Raw genomic sequence first — 17,703 nt, 5'->3', positions numbered from 1 at the left:
GGCTCAGATAAAATTTCTTAAAAATCGCAAACAATTACAGTACACTGTACAAAAGCAAAAATGCATCTGATACATAGCTCCGATATGTAGTGATGCAGACAGAAGCATGTACAGTATGAGCCAATCAGTGGCAGTAATGACAGCGCATGCGCTGTTACGCAAAAAACCGCAATAGAGTGAAGCCGCGGAAGGCAAAGCGCGAAGTGGCGAGGGTTCACTATATCTAATAAACACCCCTGCCTGTGATTCTTCAGGTTTTCGACTGTGTGCATGCTGATGGCTTTGTTCCCAAGCCAGGTCTCCCTCTGTGCAGCTGAGAACAAACACAGAGATGGATGTAAACGAAAGCGGAAATCTTCACTTTAGTTGGTGAAGTAGGTGCAAGGCAGGACTACCAAGACAAGTTCCCCCAAAAGGGAGATTTGTAGTTTTATGCATATACCCAAGAAGTAAACTGCAGGGCTTATGAACATGGAATAGATGTCTGAAGAATAATCATGAATATTAATTAAGATGAAGTTAGGGTTCTTGATCAGAAAATGGCTTATTGGATGTCTCACTTTCAAATGTTGTCCTTTTACTTTCAAATTTTATCTTCTTGCTTTCAATTGCTGTCCGAGTTGGTCTAGTGAGTTATTCCTTGGCTAAAGTTCTTTCATTTCCGGGTCACCTGCAGGTTGTGCGTGTCCTTTTTGCACATGTTTGGCATGCCAGACCTGGTTATAATGGATACTGCTTGCCATGTGGCAAGAAATACTTTGCTGGGAGGAAAGAGTTCAAAAGAGACAGGTTATCAGTAAGGACCCAAAACCAAAATATCAAACTGACGGCCCTTGAGTCCATGTTGACTCATCATAACCCTGTTGGACAGAGTAGAATGACTCTAGGGTTTCTATGGCTTTAAATCAGGGGTCCTCAAATTTTCAAACAGGGGCCAGTTCACTGTCCCTCAGACCTGTTGGTGGGCCGGACTATAGTTAAAAAAAAACTATGAATAAATTCCTGTGCATACTGCACATATCTTATTTGAAGTAAAAATTAAAATGGGGCAAAAACACCCGGCAGGCCGGATACATGTCCTCGACAGGCTGCATGTGGCCCACAGGCCGTAGTTTGAGGACGCCTGGTTTAAATCCTTACCGGAGACTCCACCCTCCTCTTTATCCTTCGAACTGCTCACTTTGCAGATAGCAGCCCAACACCGACATGGCTCCTTTCAGGAAGGGGAATCCCGTTTAATTATGGGCAATACATGAAGTACAGATCTTTCCACATCTCGTAGCAGTACCCCTTACAGCCTAAGGGTAAGTTCACTGAGCACGCTGTGGCGTTGACAAGGTTACACAGTGAAAACAGGGTGTGTGGTGGTCTCACTTTCCTTCCTGCAGATGATTGTTTTCTCTCGGCCCTGTTCAGGGCTTCATACAAGGTTGGAATCTGGGGTCTTTTTTCCCCTAGCACAGTGAAAGTTGGGGCTGTGCCAGACAGCCAACATGGTGTTTTGCAGATAACCCTAGAAATAACCTGAGTAGGGCATTTCCTGCTGTTCCCTCTGCTTTAGCTGCTGTGTTGCTCTAGCTGCTGTGCTGCCTCTGAGCTGAGGCTCCTGCTAAACCAGTGCTGCCGTCATCCCCCTACACTTGCCATTATGATTATCTCCCGGGCCCTCCTCAGCCATGGTGACGTCTTCTCTGACATTTTCAAGGTCCGGGGGAGTCTGGTGGGCTCTGCTGGAAGTTCAGGGGGAAATGATCAGTAGGACAGAAGGTAACTTTGGTAGAAATGCCTCAGCTGACAGCCTCCGCGGTGAAAGGACAGAAAGCACAGTAATCATTGGTGTTAATATGATTGTGAACTGTCACTTTCAGGAAGCCAGCTTCACAAAAGAAGCCTTCAAGAAGTTCCTCAAAGGTGGCATGAAATCAATCAAAGGCAAACCTGGAAATCAGAAACCAGAAAGAGCTAAACCTTTTATGGCAGGACTGCTGAACAAATCGAGCATATCCTTGCTAGTTTCAAAAAATGACCAGTTCTTTATTGGTAAAAACATGAATCCAGATGGCATGGTTGCTCTGCTGGGCTACTGTGAGGATGGTATGACCTCATATATGATCTTCTTTAAGGATTGTGACAGTTACATAATCTGTCAACTTGTGAAGGGGTGGAGTCTAACATGTGAATCAGGTCATAGCCAATGATGCCTTTGTGTGGGCAAGGCCTTCTGAGGATTCTAGGAGCTCCTGTCTTCCTCCTGGGAGGCGGGACATATACCCTGTGAGACATTCCTGTTGACAAGCCAGATGGAGCCACACTGGTGGAGTCAGAGCCCAGGAGCTGGAGGAGCCATGAGAAGACCCACAGCAGCACTGAGATGCTTCCACTGTCACTTGATCCACAAGACTTTTCACCCACTGTCCTGTGATCTTCCTGCATTTGGTGTCTTTGCATGTGTTGTGTGCGTCTGAAGAGGAATTTATAGACTGGTATTGCCATATGGGCTAATATCAGACTTATGGACTTGATCTGGGCTGGGCTGGGCTGTTTTATTAATATGCAATTACTCTTTGATATAGCACTCTTTCTTATACACATATGAATGAATTTGTTTCTCTAATCAACCCAGACTAACACAAGGATATTTAGAAATAGAGAAATGCTAACAAATTATAGCCCCAAACAAAACAAAATAAAAATCCCTATGGAGCAGTTCCAGTTTGTAACACATAGAATGCAAGTCAGAATTGATTCTAAGACAAGGTTGTTTGCTTTTTTAATATTATTGGATAAAGAGAAAGCAATGTTAGGGAGCTGGGAGAGGGGCGTTGCTATTTTATATAGTGTACTAGGAGAAGTACAAAGACCCTGAGGGAGAACATGTTGGATATATCTGAGGATGTAACACCAGTGTACATGGAGCAGAGTGAAAGATATAAGTATGGTAAGAAGTGGGGTTATCTAGTTTATTTTATTTCAGGAGCTAGTGACCTTCAGAGATGTGGCTATAGACTTTTCTCAAGAGGAGTGGGATTGCCTGGATTCTTCTCAGAAGCATTTGTACAGCAATGTGATGTTGGAGAACTACGGGATCTTGGTGTCACTGGGTAAGAATACAAAGTCCACATCTGTTCCTAAGGAGCTCTTTGATATTGGTGGATGTTTAGAAAGCATCTGAAATACTTGACTGGATGGCTACTTTCTATGCCAAAGAAATTATTTCATATTAGTGGAGTTGGCCTTGGAACAAATCTTATTATTGTTAACTTATGACTGAAGTTTCCGTTTCTCTATTCTTCTAAGAAGTATCCTAAATACATATTTCTCTGACTTACTGTAAATGCCCTCTTCCCTGATAATCCAAGGATTGAATGTAAATCTGATTTATTTTGATGTTTACAGGACTTTGTTTTTCTAAGCCAAGTGTGATATTAATGTTGGAGCAAGGAAAAGAGCCCTGGATGGTGAACAGAGAACTGACTACAGGTGTGTGTTCAGGTGAGTAAAGAGGAAACAATCAGCCGAATTATTTCTCAAGTGACGGCTCAACTTGACTCAACATTGAGCCCCCTTTCACTATACTTTGTTGAAATATTCTTTTCAAATGTTCTAGGTCTTAGAGCCAAGTCCCATTCTTTCTCAGTTGTATTGTGACTCAGAATATAGTCTTGGCATTTGTAGGTGCTTGAAAAGAATGTGTGCTCTTCTGTTCTTGGGTAGAGGGTTCTATAATTGTGAATTCAATCCTCTTGGTTGGTGGTATTGTTTACATCGATATCCTTACTGATTTCCTTCCCACTTGTTTTATAAATAAATCCAAGGGTAGATAAACTGTGACTAGTAGTGAGAATATAATTAGAATTAGGACTTACGAGGTAGGGTGTCCACATGTTCCTGGTGGAGGAGTAGTAAGGAAATGACAAAAGATTTAAAATTCAACCCCAGCCTTCCTGAAGGTCATTATGAAGGTATAATTTTCAAAAGAGAATAGAATGTAATATATTTAAGAATTTTTCTAGCATGATTATAACTTTTCAATATTTAGACATATGGTATGTTTAACTCCATTTGTACTTTTTCTAATGGCTCTGAAATGTAGGAATAGATCTACTTATATATTTTTAGATCTGTATCTAAATTTTTTACTTTCTACAGTGCCACAGCCATACTGTTTTCATTTCTCCTGGTTTGTGATTTATAGTCTTCATTCATTTACTTTTTTTTAAATATCAGAATTTTTCTTAAAGAAAAAAAGTCTGTTAAAGATTATATTGAGATTTGATTGGATTTGAGTGGAAATAATAGTGAGACTTGATTCATTATGTTATTGATTCAACATATTCAAAAATAATATTTGTATCACCCTTATTCAGATGTTTTAAAATTCCTAATAACTTTAAATTTGGAGGGTTATTTATTTATTTGCTCATTACTTGTAAAATTCATTTCTAGCATTGTTTTATTTTTTTTCTTTCTAGAGTGTTATTACCATTGTTAATAATATCTTTATAGTCCATCATTGCTGATGGCTTTTCCATTATTTCACTTGTTCGGGCATAAACTTTGAGGAAATGCTTGTCTCTTCTTTTTCTATCTCATTCCACACACAATATATTTAGAATCTGATCACCTTGTCCTCTTTTCTGAATCACATTATCTCTGTCCTGGATTAATATTATAAAGTTTCCTTCTCTCTTTGCTCCCTACTTACAGTATATTCACAAAACAGAGAGTTGGGATTGTACTCCTTTGCTCCTTTACTCAAAACATTTTAGTGCTGTCCATTTCCCTCAGAGAAAAAGCTAGACTTGATAAGAGGCCTGTAAGGCTTAAGTAACCTGGTAACCCACGACATCCCTGTCTTCATATCCTACTACTCACTCCCCACAAACATACCAGACCCGTATTCTGCCCTGAGTGCTCTTTCCTCAGTTTTCTAAGCGACTAAGTATAGTCAATTCACATCTTTGCTTAAATGTCAGTTCATCAATAATTTCTACCTCTGACATTCCTCACACTCCTGTTCTCTTTAACCTTGCTTTTCTTTGTGTAGGACTTATTACCTTTTCGTGTAATTAAAATTACTTTTTATCATTTATTTTCTGTCTCCCTAAGAATTAAGGCCAATATAGGTAAGCATCTTTGTTTGTTTACGAGGATATAGAAAGCATATATGACAGTACCTGGCACAAGGTAAATATTTGCTCCATGAATGTTCTTGAATGGAGCAGCTATAAGAATGGAGATTATTTCAGTACTTAATATAGGCATAACTTTTTAGCTGAGCCAGACCACCTTCATCATATATTCGTGCTTATCCTGAAATTCACCTCAGTGATTATCTCATAATTTAATTCATTTCTCTGCAGATTTCTTTGTGAGTTACTTAGATCTTGCACATTTAAGAAATATAAAAGCAATGTTCTTTTGGGTTTAATTTTTATACATCATTTTATGAAGGTACATTCTAATAGAGAAGACTTTTCTTACAATTTTTCAGGCTGGGAATCTATGTGTGAGACTGAAGAACTAACCCACAAGCAGGCCATATATGAAAAAGAATCATCCCGGAAGATAATAGAAAAACTTACAAGCTATGGCCTTGAATACCCCAGTTTAAAAGACGAATGGAAAGGTGACAGCCATTCTGAGGGGCAACTAGGATATCAGAAGACATATTTTAAAGACGAGACAATGACTCATGAAGAAACCCTTGTTGATAAAAGAGGACAAGAATTTAACAAATCTTGGGGAAGCTTCTATCAGAACATACTTTTTCATAAACAACAGATAATCCCCAAAGAGGAAAAAGTACATAGGCCTGACACATATAAGAAAAGCTTCCCAAAAAATCTAATGGGCATTAATCCCAAGAGTGTCTATGTAGAGAAGAAACTCTTGAAATGTAATGACTGTGAAAAAGTCTTCAGTCAGAGCTCATCCCTTACTCTTCATCAGAGAATTCACACTGGAGAGAAACCATATAAATGTATAGAATGTGGAAAAGCCTTCAGCCAGAGATCAAATCTTGTTCAGCATCAAAGAGTTCATACTGGAGAAAAACCCTATGAATGTAAGCAATGTAGCAAAGCCTTCAGTCAGAATGCACATCTAGTTCAACATGTTAGAGTTCACACTGGAGAAAAACCTTATGAATGTAGGGTTTGTAGGAAAGCCTTTAGCCAGTTTGCTTACCTTGCTCAACATCAGAGAGTTCATACTGGAGAGAAACCCTATGAATGTATTGAATGTGGAAAAGCATTTAGCAATAGATCATCTATTGCCCAACACCAGAGAGTTCACACTGGAGAGAAACCTTATCAGTGTAACGTCTGTGGAAAAGCATTTAGTCTGCGTGCATATCTTACTGTACATCAGAGAATACATACTGGAGAGAGACCATATAAATGTAAGGAATGTGGGAAGGCCTTCAGCCAGAATTCACACCTTGCCCAACATCAGAGAATACATACTGGAGAAAAACCTTATATCTGTAAGGAATGTGGGAAGGCCTTCAGCCAGATTGCTTACCTTGCTCAACATCAGAGAGTTCATACAGGAGAAAAACCTTATGAGTGTATTAAATGTGGGAAGGCTTTTAGCAATGACTCATCTCTCACTCAGCATCAGAGGGTGCACACTGGAGAGAAACCTTATGAATGTAATGTTTGTGGGAAAGCCTTCAGTTACTGTGGATCTCTTGCCCAACATCAGAGGATCCACACTGGAGAACGACCCTATGAATGTAAGGAATGCAAAAAAGCCTTCAGACAGCATGCACACCTTGCTCATCATCAGAAAATTCACATTGTGGAATCACTCTTGCCACCCAAACCAATTAGTTCCCAAATCCTATAGCTTTTATCCTCCAAATCTGGAATATTTCCTCGCTCACTCGCTCATGTTGTCACTTCAACCAAGATTTATCTCATTTGGACAACTGCTATCATTCTCTAAAGGATTTCTTTTATCTGCTTTTGTTCACCTTAAAGCCATTTCCACAAGGCATCCAGATTGATCTTTTAAAAAGTATAAGAATCCACACCATTATCAATGGTGCAGAAGTTAGAAGTGCTCAGCTGCTACCTGAAACACCAGTTTCCCTGCTGGAGAAAGATGTGGCAGTCTACTTCCATAAAGATAACAGCCTGGGAAACTATAAGTCAGTTCTACTATGTCCTCGAGGGCCACTATGGGTTGGAATCAACTTGATAGCAGCAACAGATTGTTGTGTTTTTTGTTTTTATTGTTCTTGAGCTAATATTCACAATCTTAAAAATTGTTTATGAGGCTCTCCCCTGCCTGATTTGTACTAGAATTCAACCTTATTTTATTTCAATCTTCTTCATAAGATTGAAGTGCTAAACCCTTCATATGACTAAGAATTTAGATTATGGACAAATCATTGTTCTGCCACTATTGTGGCACTATGACAATTTGTTTGACTTACAAAATCTCAGGGTTTTCTTTAATTATTAAAAGAGGCAATAAATGATGGTATGTACTGGAAATGTAAGTATTAACTGAAGCATTAGTTTCCATTGTAGCTTTATGCCTAAAATAAGAAGTCTGCATATAAAGTACTCCACAAAATGCCTCATGTAAGCAGATGCTCAATAAATAATAATAACTGATATGTATCAAGTGCCTACTGTGCGCCATACTGTGTAAAGTACTCAACATGTATTAACTCATTTACTCCTTACAGCTAAGACAAGACGTCTTGGTAAGCCAAGTAGAGCATCCCTGGGAAGTATCAGGTTAGAACCAGGAAAACCGAAAGATTGGAGAACAGAAGTGAGAGTCTCTGTACCTTAATGGATAATTAACATACAACTATAGTACTTATAACTGGTTTTAGGAGGTTTTTAATGAGAATATATTGTATGATGGTGTTCTTGCTGTTAGATGCCATCAAGTCATCTCTGATTCATAGCAACCCTATGTACAATAGAGCAAATATTATCTGATCCTGTGCCATCTTCACAGTGGTGATCTCTGAGTTCATTGTTGCAGCCACTATGTCAACTCATCTCATTGAGGGTCTTCACGAAGCATGATATTCTTCCTTCTCTAGTGACTTATCTCTCCTGGTAACATGTCCAAAATATGTGAGAAAAAATCTCCCCATCCTAATGTTTGGTAGTCCATGTTGTTGTAGTTGAGTCAGTTCCTACTCATAGCAATCTTGTAGGACAATAAAATACCGCCTGATCTTGTGCCATCTTAACAATTGTTTGAGCCCATTGTTGCAGCCACTGTGCCAACCTAGTGAGCATGCTCTTGTCTGTGGCCCATTACTTTGTCAATTGGTTCCTGGTGGTGCAGTGGATTAAGTATTGGACTCTAACTCAAGGTCAACAGTTTGAACCCAATAATTGCTCCTTGGGAGAAAGATGAGATGAGGTAGTCAGCTTCTCCAAAGATTTACAGCCTCAGAAAACCTAGTGAGCCGTTCTACTCTGCTAAAGGGTCACTAAGAGTCAGGCTGACTTAGTGGTAGTTGGTGTACCTAGTAAGTATGATGCCCTACTCCAGGGATTGATCCCTCCTGAAAGCATGCCCAAAGTACATGAAATGAAGCCTTGCTAGTCTTGCTTTTAAGGAGCATTCTGACTGCATTTCTAAGATTTGTTTCTGACAGTCCATGGTATATTCAATATTCTTTGCCAACACCATAATTCAAAGCCATCAATTTTTTTATCTTCCTTATTCATTTTTCAGCTTTTGTATGCATTTAGGTCAGTTGATCATGCAAAGGTATTGGATAGTGTGGATTATAACAAATTATGTATTGCAAATAGTGAATTTTGGAATACTTAATGTATTTATGGAACATGTGGATAAACACTGCATGGTTTAAAAACCAATAAAGATGTGCATTAGGGTTGGATCCTTTCACTATACATATTTGATCTGTATGCTGAACAGAGCCTGTACTATATGAAGAATGGATTGGCACATCAACTGAAATAAGGAAAATAAATAAAATTTGGATTCACTGGAAATGTAGAATTTCTGTTTAGATTATATCACAACTCTAAAAACCCAATAAACATGAGAACTCATACTTTCCCATAAAAAGGCACTAGTCTCACACAATCATTCAGATGATTTCTAACACATTTAAACTGCTCCACCATAGAAAAAGTAGAAACTTTCCAAAGTTTTGGTTCATTTGTTGAAAAACTAAAAAGGAGCTTGAAGTAAGAAAGCAGATATGTTGGCTTTCATTCATTCAATGAACATTGAGTAGCTACCATTTGCCAAAGGTGCCCTGGTGGAGCAATGGGTTAAGGGCTTAGCTGCTAACTGCAAGGTCAGTCATTGAACTTCTCAGCTTCAAGGAAGAAAAGGCCTGGCAATCTGCTCCTGTAAAGATGACAGGAAACCCTGTGAACTGCTCTGTCCTACAGGGTTGCTCTGAATCAGAATGTACCTGATGACACCCAATAGTAATTTGCCAGACATTGTTTTGGATACAAAGAGACAATAACAAAGACCATGTCCTAAACTGGATAAATTGTAGAGCTGGAGACACTATTAATATTTAAATAGTAATATTTGGTAGTAATACTGAAATATAAAAATATAAATCTCCTAATACCAGGAAACTACAAAGTAATAAAAATATAAATTGAGAGCCAGACTGGAAAAATAACAGAAAATTAAGAGCTCTTTACATACACTGCAATCCAAACCAACATTACTCAATGGGCCTTTTAGTTACTCTTTCATGTCACAAGTGTGTTCTGAAATTAGTCTATGAAGTATAAATGTTTAAGGATACAAGGAAACTTATTGAATATGATCTATGTGTAGAGCTCTTGTACATGATAATGTGTTTAATGTCAGTTGAGGATGGATGAATTTGTGGTATTAGAATAATTGACTACATGCATTTTAAGGCAATGCAAAATAAAATAATGAACTATTTCAAAAGCATGATATTGGCAAAAAATCCATAGAAATTATGGGGAAAATGTGGTGCTTTAGGAACTTCCACAACTGTGCTATTAGAAGTAACTATTTAGAGCAACTGGGTAACATCTAGTAAAGTGAACACTATGTGAAATCCCAATTCCACACTTAAAATTACACACCCAGTATTTACAGGAAGACATACATGAATGGAGGTCCACTGAAGCATTATGAGAATGAAAATTGAAAACAAACAAGGCTTAAAATATGTTAGAAGAATGAACTAGAGTTAATTTTATCAACATGGATAAATCTCAAAAACAGTATTGAGATAGAACTTGAAAGTGTTTTTTATGATCTAGTATCAATTGTTTATATAAAGTGAAAATATGTAACAATGTTATTTCTTTTTCATGGCTAAATACTAAGTAACATTCATGAAAATAACAAATTTGAGACAAACCTGGGGAAGGAGAAAAATTAGATCAGAGGGAAAATGCAAGGGAGATTCCTTTTTTTTTAAAAAAAAAGCAAATTTGGCTGATTCTTTGTGGGTACAAAATTATAGGTGCTTATTCTCTGCACCTTTCTTTATACTTAAACGTTCATAATAAAAAATAAAGAACATTTAAAGGATTTATTTTGCCAGCCATTTCCTTACTGTATACTAGGCCTGCCACCTTCTCCTCCCCCCCAGAAAGCAGCCGCAATGCCATGTTTCTAATATACCCTTTTTTTACATTGAGTTATGATCCCCACTGAAGGCTGCAATCTTGATCATCATCAGCAAGGGCTTCAAGTCCTCAATTTCAGCAAGCAAGATTGTGCCATCTGCATATTACAGCTTGTTAATAAGCCTACCTCCAATCCGGATCCCACATTCTTCTTCATAGAGTCACATAATTGCTATTCAAATAGTGCCTTGAAAATTCACCCTTTGGAATTGAGTGAATTAGGTGTACTGGGGATTGGTTAGTTCATAGTCCTATTTAAAGGGACATGCTTTGAAATGGACAAGGTGTTGATATAAATGGCTGATTCCAAAAAGGCAAGGGCAGAGAGGCATAAATTGAACACAGAAGCTAGACCCTTATGAAAAATAATAAGTAGAGAAAATTACTAAACATAAAAAACTTCAAGAATACAAGAGAGACAAATTGTAACCGATGACATCAAATGGAACAATTATTGAAAGAGAAAAGGAGAAAGCTTAAAAAACTCTAAAATTTGTTCTTAGTGCATTAAAAAAATTCTGGAAAAATTTTTAAAAGGTTACTCAAGGGGAAAGGAAGAAGAAAAAATTATTAACAGAATGGACATGTAGACATTGTAATATCTATCTGGGAAATCAGACAAAAAGTCAAAGGGCAGGGGGTATCAATAACAATTTTAAGAAGTAAGATATCTGATCCTATTGGGAAGTAGAAAGAGAATGGGACTCAGTCTCACTAATAGCAGTGCAACTTAATCTTGAGAATCTGCCTCACTATGTTTTGTTATTGTGTAGAAGCCACTGAAAGAAAGAAACCAAGCATAAGTAAAATATGTCATTTTATTGGTAGAAGTGGAAATGGAACCTCTTTGAAGAGAAATTCAGCAGCATCTACACAAATGATCAAATGACAATGCATAACCGTGTGTATATTTTGCATATATAAATACAAGAAAAACATCCACTTGGTGCTGAAAAATGAAACAGCATGAGAAGAAAGGAAGCTGGACAGAGTATTAAATGTAGTTTGATTAAAATAGTATTTTAAAAATAGTGTATTTTCCATTTTTCAAAAGGAGATTCAATTTTTCCTCCTTGCACTCTCTTTTTTCTCTTGTCACTCTGTGTGATTTTCTTTTTAGCACCTAGTTATTGTCTTCTTAACACCTAAAAATATATTAGTTCTGTTTTTTAAACATTCCCTCACCCCTTTTTCTCAGTATTCCCTCCTTAACTGATTTTATTACTTAAGACTTTAACAACCACTTCTATGCTTTTGGTAACACAATTATATTTCTAGCCTGGATGATCTGAAATCCAGCCTCGTTTATCCACCTGAATTTTCTACTCAAATGACAATTCTTAAATATTCTGAGCCATCATATTTTACCAAGCAATCCCTTTATCTGGATTTCTTTTTACATGTAAATGCAGTTTCCTTCCAATGCAAGTGAAGCTAAAATTTAAAAAATTCTTTAGGTCCTCAACTTATTTGCTTGAAAATGTATTTTGGAAATTTATTATAGATATGGTATCTATTTTCCATTGTTTTAGGCCCTCCTTACTATTTTTTGATGAAGTTGAAAGTTCTCTATAAAGATCAAACACGTTTTAATGGATTTATTCCTATGAACCTTTTAATTTTGTTGTTGATAATGTAAATAGCATTGTTGGATTATTTATTTATTTTTAGCAAACTAACAATATTCTACAAGCAATGGGGACTCCATACAAGTTGTTAAAAATAAGGTTTGTTTTTTCCTTGTTTGGCTTTTAAAATGTGTTTTGTAGAAAACTGAAAAGCAAACAGCAAACAACAAAACACAAAAGGTATCCAAATCATTTTGATGATTTGACAGTTATAATTTGACATGCCTTTCTACGCCCTAGGTGTGTATATAGATAATTGAGCATACAGGGTGGTTGAGGTCACATGACATGGATTCATAAATATGTACCATTTCAAAGTCCAAAGCCATGGGTATTTTGACAAGCCAGAATATATTAGGTTGACTCCATCAAGAAAAGAAACAAAAAAATAATCCTCTGCTTTTAGGGGAGAAATTTTTTATAAAAGACAAATATGGTATGTGGCCTCTGTGGCAGTGAATTTGATTGTTGTTGTTTTTTTAATTTAACATACTTTGAGCATTAGCATTTGTTTGTCCTTTAACACGCAGCAATATTACGTAACTAAAAGGAACATATGAAACAATGTTTAGACAATTGGAACTTGTCTAACTCCCAGTCATAGAACGCTTTCCTTTTTATCTTCTTTCCCACTCCCCACCACTGCCTCCAAGACATCAGAATGAACAATTCCATTTCCCAAAACTCAAGCATTTCTTTTCTTTTTTTTAAATAAAAATGACGTTAACTTTTTTATTGTATATTACAGCTAATTCTAACATTTTTATTTTTCTGAATTTAAAAGATTTTCTATTGTGAACTGTGTTAGACAGGGTTCTCTAGAGAAACAAAACCAGAATGCTAATAATTATATATATATTTATACAGATAGATAACATAATTCAAGCATTTCTATGAATTAAAAGAAGGGGGAAAATATTTGAACAGTGCTATTTTACATCCTCTCAACATATGTTGGGCATTTCTAAACATCTAGAGTGACTATTTCTAGTTGCTTCCAATAAGGACTGAAATTTGTCCACTACACATAAAAGCAGTATTGAACACAACACAATTGTAGCAAAGGCTAGAATGTGAAAGTGTCTTCTAAAAACCATTCTGGTCTAGAACCCCTCCTGCTTCTCACCTCTATGAACTCAGTGAACAAAAATAAGCATATACATACTTCTAGGGGATTTAAAACAATTTTCACAAGTCATCCTTCTGAATGTGAACATAAAATGTTCATCTGAATGCAACACCATTCCTCTTGATTGTTTCATTCTCAGCATAATAAGCCATTCAATTTTCTGATTCAAAATGACCAACGCCAGTCCATTTCAGCTCACTAATGCCTAGACTGTCCATCTTTATGTGTTCCGTTTCATTTTTAATACTTTCCTGTTTTTCTAGATTCATATTTCATACATTCTAAGTTCCAATTATTCATTGATGTTTGCCGCGGTTGCTTCTCATTTTGAGTCGGGCCCCATCAGCAAATGAAAGTCCTGCAGGCTTTACTCCCTCGGAGTCATGGTTGACTCCACTTTGAGAAGACAGCTCCTGCTCCGTTATATTCGGAGTGCCATTCAAAGCAAGGTGCTCATCTTCTGGCACTGTCTCCGATAGTGTTCTGCTTCTTTTCAATATCTGACAAGGTTTTTTTATTCTGTCCACAAGGTTTTTAGTGGCTAATTCCTCAGAAGTAGATCGCCTGTTCCTTCTTCCTTACCTGTACTTTGTCTTCAAGCTGCCCCCAAACCTGTTCACTTTCAGTGACCCGGCTGACATTGGAAATCCCCGTGACATAGCTTTCATCATCACAGCAACACATAAGCCATCATCAAAGTATGCCAAACTGACAGACAAGTGGCAAACATCTAGAAACTAGATTCTTCAAGATTAGGACTCATTTGTCCATTATATATACTCTGCAAAGCAAAATGCTCATAATGGTTTTGTCTGAGACTGTCCAAATATGAACGCACTAGCATATTGTCTTTTGTAGTTCCTTCACTCCCGCCTCTTCCAAACCAAGAACAAGAATTGACATTAGTATACCACCCAGAGAGATTTAACAATGCCATCCCCAAAGAAAACATTTTTAATGAATTTTAGCAGAAAGATATATACAAAGTGATATGTTACTACTATTGCTACTTTTAACATATGTTGGGCCTTTCTACAGATCTACAGATAGACTAGATGCTTCAAATAGGGCTGTTGGTGCACTATATGCACAGCATATTATACAGTTGTTTTGGGGAAAACCTGGGTACATGTAAAAACAGTACACAAAAAAAGTGTCTTCAGAATATGAACATTATGGCTTTGTAGACCATTCCCTTCTCTCCCTCCTGTGATAAGCAAGGGAGCTACAAATGCTCCACTTTCAGAAGACTTTTAAGAATTTTAACACAAAATGCATGTTTTACTAAGTTTTGTTATACACTGGCAACCTCTTTAACATCCAGGATGACTAGTAGTTATAAATTATGACTCATCTATCCTTCAAATACACTATATACAAAGGAAAGTAAAACAATCCACAAGCATAAAGAACAATGGTTAATCTTGCCTCACTATAAACACACTGGCATAGAGCCTTTTGCACCCTCTTTTCCTACCTCCTCCTCAGAACTGTACACATATACACAACAACAACAAGGTATATTGCTCAAAGAGGTGATTCAGCCATTCAATTTAAAACGCTGAAGAACAACCCCCACCCCCCAAAACTTCAGATGAATTTTAACAGATTGACAAAATATATTACTTTATTATTTCTACTGTTGACTTGTATCAGGCACTTAAGAACCTCTTTTTAAGTTCTTATTATTTGCCAACTATATCTAGAGGACAATAATAAAAAAATATAAACTCCCTGCTGTCAAGTTGATTCCACCCCACAGTGACCCTATAGGACAGTGTGGAATTTCCCAGATGGTGATTGTTTACGGTAGAAGAAATTTTCATTTTTCTCCCATGGAGGAGCTGGTAGTTTCAAACTGCTGGCCTTGCAGTTAGCAGCCAAGATGTAACCACGATGCCACCAGGACTTTGTGTTTCCACTCTGCACTCCCCCTCATTCTGGTGTACTTCTTACATGTGGGCTTTGTTGCTTCTCAGCTAGATGGCCATTTGTTTATCTTTAAGCCCGTAAGACCCCAGACTCTATCTCTTTTGATAGCTGGGCACCATCAGCTTTCTTCACTACATTTGCTTATACACCCATGTTGTCTTCAGCAATCATGTTGGGAAGTTGAGCTGCAGAGAATGCCAGGTTAATAGAACAAAGTGTTCTTGCCTTGAAGGAGTACTTGAGTAGAGGCCCAATGTCCATCTGCTACCTTAATGCTACACCTATAAACATATGTACATATATCTATTTCTCCATCGTCATATATAAATAGATTTACATATATGCATGCCTGTATTTAGACCTCTATAAATGCCCTTTACCTCCTAGCTCTTTCCTCTATTTCCTTTTACTTTCCTCTTGTTCCAGTATCATGCTCAGCCTTCCTTTGGGTTTCAGAAATTGCTCTCAGTCACATTGCCCTTGATCAAGCCCTACCAGGCCTCCTACACCCTCCTCACCATCAATTTTAGATCACCTGTTCCCTTGTCCCTGAATTTGTTAACACCCACTTCCTTTCCCCTGCCTCCCCCTCTCCCATGGCCCCCCAGAACCATCGGTCCGTTTTTTCCTCCTCCAAATTCTTTATCCCGTCTATCTTATCTAGATAGACATGCAGAGACAATAATATTCACAAAAACAATACAGAGCAAAACAAAGCAACAAATGAAAAACAACAACAAAAAAGACCAAGGACAACAATAAAAGAAAAGCCTGTAATAGTTAAAGGTCTGTTTGTGGATCTTTAGTAGTGTTTTCCGGTCAGTCTGATTGGGGTGCCATGCTCTGGCCCCAAAGTCTATTTTTGGTATTCCCTGGGGACTTCATTGCTTTGCTCCCCTTGCTGTTCTGTTGCACACCCTTAGTACTTCACCTTGATGTGGTGGGGTCAGATCGGGAAAAATTCCCGCACTGTTTCTCCAGTGTTGTCCCCTGCAGCATATGGATCAGTGAGGGACATCATGTCCCGTAGTGAGGGCAGCTCTATGGTCCTCTCTATGCATTGGCTGCCCTGAGCAGGAATATCGTCCTCAGGGCTTGGTGGGCCACCGTGTACTCCTCTCTCTCCCCCTCCCCCTTCATTTGCTCCTGTGTGCTCTAAAAGTGACTGATCTTATGTCTACTTACACCTGCCTTCTCAGGCCCATAAAGCACCCTAATGGCCTTCTGGGGTTTTCAGGTGGCAGCCATTCTCACTCTGCTATGCCCACCACCCTGAAGGCACCAAGTCCTAGTGGAGTTGGTGGGACCTTTGCTGAAGTCCACAGGGGTGGGTTGGTAGCCCTGCCACGCCCATTATGTAAATGAAGTGCCTGTGGTTTACTGAAAAGGGATTGATCAATTTGTGCTCTCAGCTGGGAGAGTCTGCCTTGACAGTGACAAGGAGTTGTGCGTGACTAGGAAGCCCCTCCCAAGAAGGTTTAACAGAGCGAGGCAGAATAAGATAAAGAGAAGCAGCAGCTGGAGAGAGGGGGCAGGCTCCTAAAAGAGCTGTAACAGGCCAAGGAAATGAAACACTTCACAAGAAAATGAAGGTGCCTAGTGGCAGAGACAGCAGAGACAAGGAGTAGCACCTAGACAAGTTGCTTGAAAGGAGGTCTATATGGTAGAGGGGGATGAAAGAGCTGTTCTGTACTTAAAAATAAAAGGGGAAATTCTGCCTTCATGATTCCTGATTGTGATTTTTGAGTTGTAGCATGTTGACTATGTTTCTAAATTGTACATGAATAAGCCATTTAACTATAATGATGGTCTGTAAACTCTGTGTGGTCACTGAAAAGGACTACATATTATATCTGACCCAGCCAGTAGATCACCAGGCCTTTCTTCCAAGAATGCTTTTGAACTTCCACCCTGATGATTAGTAGCTGAGTGATTAGCCATCTGCCCCACCCAAGGACTCCATGTTTGATTAGAAATCATGAAGTGTGGTAAGTAATCTGATCTTGAAGTAGATCATGAAACAGTCTGATCATGAAATAGATCATGAAACAGTCTGATCATGAAAATGATCATGAAATAGTCTGATTACCAACTCACTACCATCAAGTCAGTTCTGAAAATGGCAAGGCTTCAGGAAAGCTCAAACTAAAGAGATATCAAGCGATATCTCTAAAGAGATAGACCCTAGCTCAAGGTCTCCTCTATGTGACTTTCTTTTTGTTACAGTAAATTAAAAGTTGAATTTTCAAACTATAATCATTTATGATCTATGAAGGGTTCATGAAGGAGCGGGAGTTGGGAGGGAGGGGGAAATGAGCAACTGATATTAGGGGCTAGAGTGGGAGGCAAATGTTTTGAGAATGAT

General features: G+C 38.1%; 1 protein-coding gene across 1 annotated transcript in view; it reads left to right on the top strand.

Moving 5' to 3' along the window:
• LOC115870330 (zinc finger protein 383) overlaps positions 1-17,703 on the top strand; it is a 68,550-nt gene that overhangs the window by 10,950 nt on the left and 39,897 nt on the right. The window contains exons 3-6 of the mRNA XM_045292907.1: positions 2,975-3,101; positions 3,397-3,492; positions 5,495-6,324; positions 6,409-6,787. Coding sequence (XP_045148842.1) covers positions 2,975-3,101; positions 3,397-3,492; positions 5,495-6,324; positions 6,409-6,787 — 1,432 coding nt within the window. The remainder of the gene's footprint in view (positions 1-2,974; positions 3,102-3,396; positions 3,493-5,494; positions 6,325-6,408; positions 6,788-17,703) is intronic.

This window comes from Echinops telfairi, unplaced genomic scaffold (assembly GCF_000313985.2).
Source record: "Echinops telfairi isolate 266 unplaced genomic scaffold, ASM31398v2 ScPeMD7_655;HRSCAF=1070, whole genome shotgun sequence".
NCBI classification, from domain to species: Eukaryota; Metazoa; Chordata; class Mammalia; order Afrosoricida; family Tenrecidae; genus Echinops; species Echinops telfairi.
Note: the sequence above shows the minus strand (reverse complement) of the source record. Positions and strands in the feature narration are given on the sequence as shown.